The sequence below is a fragment of the Panthera tigris genome, chromosome B3, assembly GCF_018350195.1.
Source record: "Panthera tigris isolate Pti1 chromosome B3, P.tigris_Pti1_mat1.1, whole genome shotgun sequence".
NCBI classification, from domain to species: domain Eukaryota; kingdom Metazoa; phylum Chordata; class Mammalia; order Carnivora; family Felidae; genus Panthera; species Panthera tigris.
In genome coordinates, this window is record NC_056665.1 from 41184764 (window position 1) to 41196921 (window position 12158).

Genomic DNA, 12158 nt, shown 5'->3' on the forward strand with positions numbered 1-12158 from the left:
ATTGGTCCTATAGGCAGTGGGGAGTCATTGAAGCAATTTTAAGTGGAGTCAAACCAGATAGCAAGAATATGTGGAAAGGTACTCTATCCAGTACCTGGATATTATGTTCTTGTCAGAATATCTTAAAAAGACAAATGTGGAAAAAAAAAGGTATAACATTATTTTTGATAGTAGGTGCTTAAGAGGTAGGTAATTAAATGAAGACCTGTGAAATCATGAATTTATGTTATTTTAATTTCCACTTATCTTTATACCATTGAAATTCCTGTGATATGTTAACATATCACATTTCATGTGCTATATTTTCCAAAATTTAGTTGTTTAAAAAATACTTAGGGATAGTATTGTTTTCTTATTTACATTAAGAATTCTGTACAGAATGGGTTTTAGAGATGTCTTTAATCCTTACTGACTGACTGGAGCTGGAGTAGTCTCAGTCTTAACTACATTATCCCCCCCTTATCCCTGGGGGCTATGTTCCAAGACCCCCCCCAGTAGAAGCCTGAAGCTGCAGATAGTGCTGACCGAACCTTATGTGTACTGTGGTTTTTCCTGTACATACATACATATGATATAATTTATAAATTAGGCACAGTAAGAGACTAACAACAATAATAGTGCTATTATAACAATATACTGTAATAAAAGTTACATGAATCTGGTTTCTCTTTCAAAATATCTTAATGTACTGCACACACCCTTCTTGTGATGATGTGAGATGATACAATGCTGATGAGATAAAGTGAGGGGGATGAGCAGGCATTGTGACCTAGCATTAAGCTACTGTTGACCTTCTGACTATGTCAGAAAGAGGAGCATCTGCTTCTGGACTGCTATTGACCTTGGGTAACTGAAACTGCAGAAAGTGAAACTGTGGATTGGGGAGAGGGGAGAGTACTGTATTGACTGTATTGGGAAGGACAGAAATCAGTGACAGTATTTGAAGGATGTTTTGTTGGTTTGGTATTTTCAAATTTAAAAAGAATTTATTAAAGATTTCTTGTATTTTCTTTCTCAGTGTACATGATGCAGATTAATTACTGCTACCAGTTTTGAGTTGTTATTATATACTAGGAGCTGTGCTAAGCATGTTTTATACATAACTCTATTTAATCTTCCCAACAAACCTAAATAATATCTGCATTATTCTTGTCTAAGGATAGGGAAACTTATCCTTCATTAACACATCCAATAGGTGATGGAGCCTGGATTTAAACCCAGATCTGTTACTGAAAACTTCATGTGGTTTTCAACATTTTCCTCCATATTGTAGAAAGGCATAAAAAAGAGGATTATGATGGCTCTGGTACTAGCTCCTAGGAAGGTGCAGCAGTCTACTTCTTCATCTGCTTTTGATTTGATGATCACTTGAGATGGCCTTTAAATAATGGAACCATAGATTACACTTGTGTTTTCCTCAGAAGTTCTGCACAGCTAATGATGGAATTCATTGAATCTGTGCCCCAAAGTATTTGCTGAGATCGCAACACCTTATATATCTAGGTGCTAGTTAATTTTGAACACTCACTTTCTGGTATGATTCCAGACATACAAGTGGCTGGCTGTCTTTAGCTTTACTACTCAAAGAGTAAGCCTCAGGTAGCAGCATTGGCATAACCCGGGAGCTTGTTAGAAATGCAGAACCTTAGACCCTATCTATAGTTACTGAATTGGAATTTGTGCTTTAACACAATCTCCAGATAATTCATGTCCATATTAAAATTTGAGAAGTGCCATCTTAAATAGATAAAAATTGATTTGGTGGCAGCAGGTTAGTACCTAATAAACTAACCATAACTTAAATAGCCAACATATTCATTTGTTTAATTACTTAGGAATCATGTTGATTAAAATAGTTTGAATTAATAAAATTGATATTGATAAATGGGATCTCATAGGGCCAGCCTCCCTTCCATAATAAAAGATATACTTCCCTATCATATATCTGCCAGTTTATCATCTAGAATATAAATATTTTTACACTACAGAATCCTTTGAAATAAAGCTACTTATGAAAATTTCATGATTAAAGAATTGTTAAACCAGAGAAAGAACTTGACATTTGTGGTCTAAAGATTTAAGCATTTGAGAATTTGAGGGAGCAGTGAGATCAAGTTCACTTTCTGGTTTGTCGTTTTTTAATGATGGAATGATTTCTTGTCACAGCCATTGGGCCCTTCTGTAGAGTCCCAGAGAGGTCTACGATTCCTCAGCTGTGATAGGAGAAAGATGCTTTGTTGCTAGTGTAGTCAGCACTGATTTGTGAGACTGATGAACTGATTTGTGAGACTTTAGTTTTGCTGAAACTAAGAAGGGAGGAACAGACTTTCTGCTGCTCTGGTCAAGGTCATCACTCAAGCTCGCTATGTTCTACTTGCTGTATCCTTGGAGACAGGTGGGCAAGGCAGCCCCAGGAGAGTAGAATATTTCCTGGGGCCTCATTTACTGGATATTGGCCACTCAAAGAATATGTGATTAGTAAAATTCTGCCTCCTTGACTATTTTCTGGGTCAAGCCCTATGATTATTGAATAGGGTAATCATTGAGGAATTGGCACTTAATTTAGTGTTTCACTCTATAGCTCTTTCTTTTATAACACTTCTATATAAAAGTTGGTTTCATGACCTAGTGTTAGGATTTGATCTTAATATGCATAATCATATAAACAATTCCTCAGATATTTTTGTGGAATATTTAAGTGATTTTAATACATATGTCTCCTGAAACTGTAGGGTTCATCTGCTGATCGAAGTCAGTGGAGGGAACCAACCAGAACATCTGATGGCTTGTGCTCACTCTATGAGGCAGCTTTATGTCTCTTTGAAGAGGTATGTAATAATCATATCATTTACATTAAAACTACTTTGTCTTAAAATGCTGTAGCATGTGTTTATCCCTTAAAAATAATTATTCAATCTTTGGAAAGGATGCAAAAGAAAGTAGCATCAGTAGTTGCCTCTAGAAAGTAGAGCTAGGGTGTCTGGCCTCTGGGAAGGAGACATACTTTTCAATTTATATATACCCTTTTATTCGTTTTGAACTTTGTGTCATGTGCAGGTAACTTTAAAACATTTATTATTAAATAGATACAGAAACACATATAAACAAATGTCAGGCTTAATGAATTATTATAAAATAAATTTTCTTCTCATCTTACCCAGGTAAAGAAGTAAAACTACCAGCCACTCAGAATGGCCCTTTCATGTTTTGGTCATAACCCCTGTCCTCCTCTCCTATGTAACCACTAAGCTGACTTTCAGAGTAATCACTTCCTTGGCATTTCTTTGTTGTTGTGTCACCCAGGTGTGTATCTCTAGACACTGTAGACACTGTCTTGCCTATTAAAGACACTGTCTTGCCTATTTAAAAAAAAACAAAGATGTCTTTGGGGTGCCTGGGTGGCTCATTTGGTTAAACGTCTGACTGTTGATTTCGGCTTAGGTCATGATCTCACTGTGTCATGAGATCAGGCTCTGCTCTGTGTGTGGAGGTTGCTTACGATTCTTCTTCTCCTTCCCTTTGTTCCTTCCTCCCTCTCCCTCTCCCCCTCCCCCCCTCTCTAAACACACACACACACACACACACACACACACACACACACACACACACACACACGATGTCTTTTAAATCAATCTATGGGGTCCCCTCCATTTATTTCTTTTCCTTCAATGTTTTTGCTCAGGAACCTGGGCTTTTTGCTGATTGATTGCTCATAATGTGGTTCACCATGTTCTATTTATTTCCTGCAAATTGCCAGGTGGATCCAGAGGCTTGACCTGAGGATTGATCCTTTTGGCAAGGTTTGATCTTAGGTTTGATCCCTTTGGCAAGACTATATGGCGTTGTGATCGTCCATCAGCTTCCTTCTAATTGTCTCTCTTTTTGTGGTATTAGCAACTGTTGATGCTACATTTATATGGCTACATTTATTAATTCATTGGTGGTTGAGTGCAAAACGGTGATATTTTAACTGTATCATTCCTCTTCCATTTATTCTTTGGAATGTTTTTATAAAGGTGATTCCCTTATCAATTATTTGGTTACTCTGCTTCAGTTCATTTAAGAAAGGCAGAAGAAATGCTTGATTCTGTTTATCCAATTTTTTAAAATTTTGACACTGATTTTTATTTACTAGTGTTCAGTTTATTGAATTAGTCTGTTATCCTCCAAACTTGACCAGTTGATTTCTTTTGAAAAATACTATTATGAACCCATAGTAGTGGGCCAATAGTCTTTTGGGGTAGTAGTCTCTTCAGTGTGGTTCCTAAATTCTTTTGACATAGACCTAATAATCTTTGATAGCTTTCTTGCTGTCTGACACATTAAATTACTCTAGATTCATCTTGTACATTTCTTGCCCCAGATCTAGAATCAGATAGCTATTTCTTCAAAAAGCCCTAGTTTCTTTTAGTGGAAAATAGTATTTCAGAACCACAATCAGAGTGTTAAAAATGTTCATCACTACTGAGTATTTTGTTTCTAGGGTTTTATAGTGGACAGAGCTAGAGTGTGTGTATTTAAAGCTAATATACCTCATGATTTGATGCTGATACTTTCAAATTCAGAGCCAAAGAATTTTTACTTAATCTTTTCTATATTACATTTATATCTCCTTTCTTCTAAACTAAGAATACTCATTCTCAAGGGTATAGGGTTGGTAGAATTAGAATACCCCAAAATTACTTACTTGTTTTAATCACTTATTGCACACAGTCACAAACAGCCGTCCTAAAATAAGACAAATACTACCACCATATGACTACTGAAAACATTACATTTTTTTAATTTTAATTTTAATTTTCTTTTTAAAATTTACATCCAAATTAGTTAGCATATAGTGCAACAGTGATTTCAGGAGTAGATTCCTTAGTGCCCCTTACCCATTTAGCCCATCCCCCCTCCCACATCTCCTCCAGTAATCCTGTTTGGTCTCCATATTTATGAGTCTCTTATGTTTTGTCTCCCTCCCTGTTTTTGTATTATTTTTGTTTCCCTTCCCTTATGTTCATCTGTTTTGTCTCTTAAAGTCCTCATATGAGTGAAGTCATATGATATTTGTCTTTCTTTGACTAATTTCGCTTAGCATAATACTCTCTAGTTCCATCCATGTAGTTGCAAATGGCAAGATTTCATTCTTTTTGATTGCTGAGTAATACTCCATTGTGTGTGTGTGTGTGTGTGTGTGTGTGTGTGTGTGTGTGTGTGTGAGAGAGAGAGTGTGTGTGTATGTATATGTATATATATATATATATATACCACATCTTCTTTATCCATTCATCCATCGATGGACATTTGGGCTCTTTCCATACTTTGACTATTGTCGATAGTGCTGCTATAAACATGGGGGTGCATGTGTCCCTTCGAAACAGCACACCTGTATCCCTTGGATAAATGCCTAGTAGTGCAATTGCTGGGTCGTAGGGTAGTTCTATTTTTAGTTTTTTGAGGAACCTCCATACTGTTTTCCAGAGTGGCTGCACCAGCTTGCATTCCCACCAACAATGCAAAAGAGATCCTCTGAAAACATTACATTTTTATATATGTTCTGTTTTTTTTTTTATAGTTAACATTAAATGTACATAGAGCATCATCTTCTCTTCCTTTTAACCCTCATTTAGTTTTAGTTTTAGTTTTATAAGTAACTATATATTTGATGCTCACAGTCAGCTTCTCTGTTAATGTCTTTTTCTTCTTTTGGGTTATCTGAATCTCATTCTCTAGTACATTCCTCAGTAAAGTCCATTAGAACAATATTGTCTTCTTATGTGTTAATAATTGCTGTCCACTTTGTACTTCAAAGTCAGTTTTGAGAATATAAAATCTCTGGCTCACATTTTCTTTTCTTCTGCACCTGAGTTACGTTCATCTGTTTTCTTCTGGCATGAACCTTTGCTGTCAAAGTCTGAAGATAATCTGATTTTCTTTCCCATGAGTTAGGTGATCTTTAAAGATCAGTATTTCACTTGAATACATGTAGATGTCATACATTCTGGATTGATATTATCAGAGATATGAGAATTTCAGTATGTTGTTTAAAATCTTTTTTATTTCAGAAAAATTTCCCTAAATTCTGGTTTTTAGTATTTAAAAATTTTTTTTAATTTGGTTTTCTTCTTTAAGGACCACCATTATCTGTATGTTGGATCTTTGCCTAACTTTAGTATTTGTCACTTTTTCTTGAATACTTTTTATATCTTTTTCATTTACTTATTTCTAAACATTTTTTCCTTTTTTATTGTTTGTTGCTCTTAAGGTATTGTCGACTGTATATATTTACACTTGGATTCCTTCTAGTTTAGTCTTCATTTCTGAAATTTTTTTTTCTTTTATTTCTGATTTTTTCTTGAGTTCTGTCATCTCACTTTTGAGTGTTTCTATTTCAGATTTTTGTTTTTCTTTCATGTCTTGTTTCATTTTCTTAATCCCTTTAGCTTGTTTCGAAATAGGTTACAGTTTGATCTGTTTTGTCAAAAGTTCCCTTCTGGCATGCTTTTATTGTAGGAATGTTATTCTGCCTCTTTTCCCTTTTTTTTCTAGTAATAACTTCATGTGGAATTTTACCTGGATATTTTTGTTGCTGATTTTTGTGGACAGTTTGGTTTTCTGAACTTTTAAAATGGAGATGGGATTCAAGATAGCTTTTCAAACACCAAAGACTCCTATTATTTTTTTGTAAAAAAAACAAAACAAAACAAGATGGTTTCGCAGCATGGTCCCCTCCACCACTTTTATTTTGACATTCTCTGTCTTTCCTCCTTATTGTCCCTATCCTGCTCAATTTATATTCCTCTCCCAGTAGTTTCTCTTTAGTGTGGTGACTGTGTCCTGGCAGGGAATTCTTGCTTGTCAACTTGAAGAGTTCACAAGAAGTAGATTACTGTAGCTTCTTTCAAACTTCTCATGGACTCTTTGTATTTACCTGCTGTGAGACCAGGCAAAACCCTTCCTACTTGCAACTGCTGTTCTTAGATTGGCTTACTGTTCTGTCCATTGAGTACCTAATTGGTTGTTTGAGGTTTTTCCTGTTCTGAGGTCTGTCGGATACTTTATCGCTTCCTCTTGCGCAAATGTCATTACCATGTAGTTTTTGTGCTGGGTGGTGGTTTGTCTGCATCTGCTTATATTTTTGAAAGGAGTTACTGGAGGTACCCTTATCACCTAGTTTTATTGTGAATGTTAAGTGTGAACTTGAAGTTTGGCCTTGTAGCTGTTCTGTTCAGGGAGTTTAGAAAACTGTGTTGCTGCTGCTGTCATCTTCCTAGGTTCCTATCCCGCCCCTGTCTCTGTTTTTTTTTTTTTTTAATGTTTATTTTTGAGAGAGAGAGAGAGAGAGACAGCATGAGTGGGGGAGGGGCTGAGAGAGAGGGAGCACAGAGCCTGATGTGGGGCTCGAACCCACGGACCGCGAGATCATGGCCTGACCCAAAGTTGGACACTTAAATGACTGAGCCACCCAGCCACCCCTCAGTTGTTTTTAAACACACATTTCTAAGCCCTATAAGTAAATTTTTTTCTATCTCGCTCTTTTTGGGGGTTGTGGGGGGAGGAGAGCTGTGACTTTTTTATAAAACCTATTAATAGCAATAGATTTTTATATTAAAAATTCTAACACATGGGGTGCCTGGGTGGCTTAGTCAGTTAAGCATCTGACTCTTGATTTCAGCTCAGGTCATGATCTCACAGATTCTCTGACAGTGTAGAGCCTGCTTGGGATTTTCTCTCTCCCTCTCTCCCTGCCCCTCCCTCACTTGTGCTTTCTTCCCCCCCCCCAAAAAAAAATTAAATAAATAAACTTAAAAAAAAAATTCTAACACTCTTGACCCCACCATTCTCCATTTGTCTCCAGCAAAATTTCAGATTTTTATTAGGGACTGGCAGCCTTCACTTACCCATATTTTGTATGTCCTCAAAACTGTCCTTTTGTTCATTGGAAAATGTTTATTTAACGCACATATCATTCTCTTGTTTTGGATACTATTTAATGATTCTGACTAAAATTATTCTATCCCCTTCCATTTAATGGGCTTCTGAAGATTGACTTTTGAAGGTTTTCCTTCTCTTATTTTGTTAGAGCAAAAAACTACTAGACAGAACAATTGGCAACAGCTACAGTCAGAATTAATATACCTTTTAAAAGTAATTTCTTTGCCCGATGTGAGTTTCTAACCCTTGACCCCGAGATCCAGAGTCGCATGCTCTAAAGACTGAGCTAGCCAGCTGCCCCCAGAGTTAGTATTTTTATTGTATAGAATTCATATAAGCCGATTAAAAGTCCGTTAAGCTCTAACAAATAAATGGGCAGAAGTTAGTGGTAAACAAATAGATGTAAAAAACTTTAGTTCTATTGATAATAATGAAATGTGTAGTTAAAATAAGGCATCCTTCTTTATCCCACTTAAGTTTGCCAAAAAATTAGAATCATACATATATTGGTATCGATTCAGTGAGACTGGTACTCTCATAAAGATGTATTCCGTGGTTAGGGCAACTGAAATGGCCACACTGGGTCCAATCCTTTTGGTGGGTTGTGGGGGGCGGCAGGTGAAGAAGTCTAGATTTTTAAAAAGCATTATGAATGACAGCAGACTTTACCATTGTATTCAACACAGATTGTAAATAAGCGATGATTTTTATTATACATAGAATATATTGCTGGTGATAAAATAATAGAGTAGCACCATTTTGTTTTTTTTTTTAATTTTTTTTTTTCAACGTTTTTTATTTATTTTTGGGACAGAGAGAGACAGAGCATGAACGGGGGAGGGGCAGAGAGAGAGGGAGACACAGAATCGGAAACAGGCTCCAGGCTCCGAGCCATCAGCCCAGAGCCTGACGCGGGGCTCGAACTCACAGACCGTGAGATCGTGACCTGAGCTGAAGTCAGACGCTTAACCGACTGCGCCACCCAGGCGCCCCTAGAGTAGCACCATTTTGGAAAGCAATTTGTTACCTAGTATATTTCAAGATTTGTAAGGTTGTTATCCTTTTGGGATATAGTAGCCCCATTTCTGAGGTTCTCTATTTAAGAAGTAATAAAAAAAAAATGTAGTAAAAACTACATTCCCTAAAATGTTCTATATAACAAAAAGAATCTAAATGTCCTGTTTAAAAGAAAGGGTTAAGGGGCGCCTGGGTGGCTCAATCGGTTACACGTTCGAATTCGGCTCAGGTCATGATCTCACGGTCCGTGTGTTCGAGCCCCGCGTCGGACTCTGTGCTGACTGCTCAGAGCCTGGAGCCTGTTTCAGATTCTGTGTCTCCCTCTCTCTCTGACCCTCCCCGTTCATGCTCTGTCTCTCTCTGTCTCAAAAATAAATAAACGTTAAAAAAAATTTTTTTAAAGAAAGGGTTAAGTAAATTGTGTTTTTATGTTAGGTGCGAAATTATCAGTTCAATCATGAAGATTAGGTAGACATGGAAAATTTTGCATGACTTTTGTATCATTACTTTTATATATGCACTGTGATAAAAATGTTAAAGAACACGTATATGCAAAAATCTGGGAAAACATACCTAAAATAGATAGCATTCATTGTTTTAAGGTGATAAGATTATCAATTGTGTTTTCTTTCTTTCCTTCTTTCTTTCTCTTTCTTTCTTTCTTTCTTTCTTTCTTTCTTTCTTTCTTTCTTTCTTTCTTTCTTTCTTTCGTAAGCTCTGTGTTCAACATGGGGTTTGAACTCACAACCCTGAGATCAAGAGTTGCGTGCTCTACCAACTGAGCCAGCCACTTCTTTGTTTTTTAAGCTTTGATTTTCTGTAATGTGTGTACAATAATATAATTTTTAGCTAAAAAAGTCTTGATTGTGTGTCTCTTCCTCCACTTTTGCCACCTTTATTAGTATCTTTTCCAGGAGTGAGTAGTCTAGCCATCTGTATTTAAAATTGGATGTGTTGTTCTTAAGTTATTTGAGCAGTTGAGAGTTTTAGAAGAAAGTAAACAGTAATTTTAGGTGACAGTTATAAAAATGTTTCCATTAAAAATATCTTGCCTATTTATTGCATGTTTTTAATTTTAATAGGTTTGCAGAATGGCTTCTGATTACTCAAGAACGTGTGCTAGCCCAGATAGCATTCAGACTGGTGACACTCCCATTGTCTCAGAAACCTGTGAGGTCTATGTTTGGGGGAGCAATAGCAGCCATCAGTTGGTGGAAGGCACACAGGAGAAAATATTACAGCCCAAACTGGCTCCCAGTTTCTCTGATGCTCAAACTGTGAGTTCTCTGCATACTTTACAGATTGGTAGATGACAGGGTTCTCTTTAAATAGTGTCCAGGGCTTTTTTTAAGTGGATGAAGATTCTTGTTTCTTATCTGTATCATTTCTACACTGTATTGCATCACTTTTTTCATTTTACTAGAAAAAAACTTTTAGTCCATTTCCCTAACTTTGTTTCTAAGTTTCAAAAAATTAAATTGGGAGCTGGATTTTTAAAAAGAATTATGAATGACAACAGACTTACCATTATATTCAATGCAAATAATAAATAGGACTAAATAAAAACTGGAATTTTCCCTTTGCCAAATCAGCATTTTATTTTCTTATTATCACTTTTTTTCATTTGTAGCTACCTTTAAGCTAAGCTAGAACCTTCCATTTTATTATTATTTTCATTAAAATTTATGTGGTTTTTTTTTGAATGAGTGTAAAATACTGTGTATGGTCTTTCACCATAATGGACTCTAAGGGATTTATAGGATAATTTTATTTCTTGCCCTTTACCCAGCCTTTATAAGATGAGGCTAAAACATTTTACTGTGTTGTTTTAGTGAACCATGACTGGGTAGATACCCTGAAAAGATAACATATACATTAATTTGAGCTCAACAATAAAGTCAACATAAAAAGGCCATTAATAGTTTTCTTAATTTTCTGTTTAATCTCTCTGGAGATTCATGTCAAGTTCTGATTTTAAAGACTTCCTTTGAACTTCTTTGATAAAACTAACGTCAGATATTATACTTTGATTCTCACATTTTAATTTATTATTCTCTTTGTTTGCTTATAGATTGAAGCTGGGCAATACTGCACTTTTGTTATTTCTACGGATGGCTCTGTCAGAGCTTGTGGTAAAGGCAGCTATGGAAGACTGGGCCTTGGAGATTCTAATAATCAGTCCACTTTAAAGAAGTTAACATTTGAACCTCACAGGTCCATTAAAAAGGTTTCATCTTCTAAAGGATCTGATGGTCACACTTTAGCTTTTACAACAGAAGGAGAAGTCTTCAGTTGGGGAGATGGTGATTATGGGAAACTGGGACATGGAAATAGTTCAACACAGAAATATCCCAAGCTTATTCAGGGCCCTCTGCAGGGAAAGGTATGTGCTTTCTTTTTGTATTTAAAAATAATTAGATGCACTGTGCTATAAGGATGGTATCTTTCAGATTTTGATGTATTCTTTCCGAAGTGGCACTCTACCCGCAAATCCTTTGGCTTATCTTTTGTATGTTTGCTTTATGGTTTACAAAACACTTTCACATGCAGTGTTTAATTTTAATTCTCACAACAACTTTGTTAAGGTAGTTATTATTCTCATTTCACATGAGGAAACTGAGAATCCTCCATTCAGCAAATATTTGTTTAGTACCTTCCAAGAGCCAGGCAGTGTTTTAGGTAGTTGACATAACAGCAGTGAACAAAACAGACAAGATCCTTGCTCTCATGGAGCTTTAATCTGTGGATAGAGATAAAAAATAAGTAAGCACATAAAATAATTTCAAATAATAGTAGGGAAAAAAATGAGTAATGTAGTAGATACTAACTTGGGTGGGGTGTGGTATTAGATAATGAGGTCGTAAGGTTAAAGGAGGTGGCATTTTAATAGAAACCTAAATGAGGCTTTTAGAGTGGTTAACTAACTTGCCTAAGGTCACACACGAATAATTAGCACCATTACAAACTGAACTTAGATCTCCTCTTCTTTTTTTTTTTTTTTTTTTTTTTAATGTTTACTTACTTTTGAGATAGCGTGGGAGCAAGCTAGTGGGAGAGGGGTAGAGAGAGGGGAGACAAAGAATCTGTGCTATCAGCACAGACTGTGAGGTCATGACCTGAGCCGAGGTCAGATGTTTAACTGACTGAGCCGCCCAGGCACCCCTAGACCTCGTCTTCTTATTTCTGTTTTACCTTTCCTTAAAGGTATTTTCCTTCAA

General features: G+C 36.1%; 1 protein-coding gene across 10 annotated transcripts in view; it reads left to right on the top strand.

Annotated features, from left to right (window-relative positions):
* Window positions 1–12158, top strand: part of HERC1 (HECT and RLD domain containing E3 ubiquitin protein ligase family member 1) — a 187125-nt gene that overhangs the window by 46375 nt on the left and 128592 nt on the right. For all 10 annotated transcript variants that reach the window (XM_042988679.1, XM_042988678.1, XM_042988686.1 and 7 more), the window contains 3 exons: window positions 2733–2828; window positions 10023–10217; window positions 11012–11323. In XM_042988679.1, the coding sequence (XP_042844613.1) occupies window positions 2733–2828; window positions 10023–10217; window positions 11012–11323 (603 nt within the window). The remainder of the gene's footprint in view (window positions 1–2732; window positions 2829–10022; window positions 10218–11011; window positions 11324–12158) is intronic.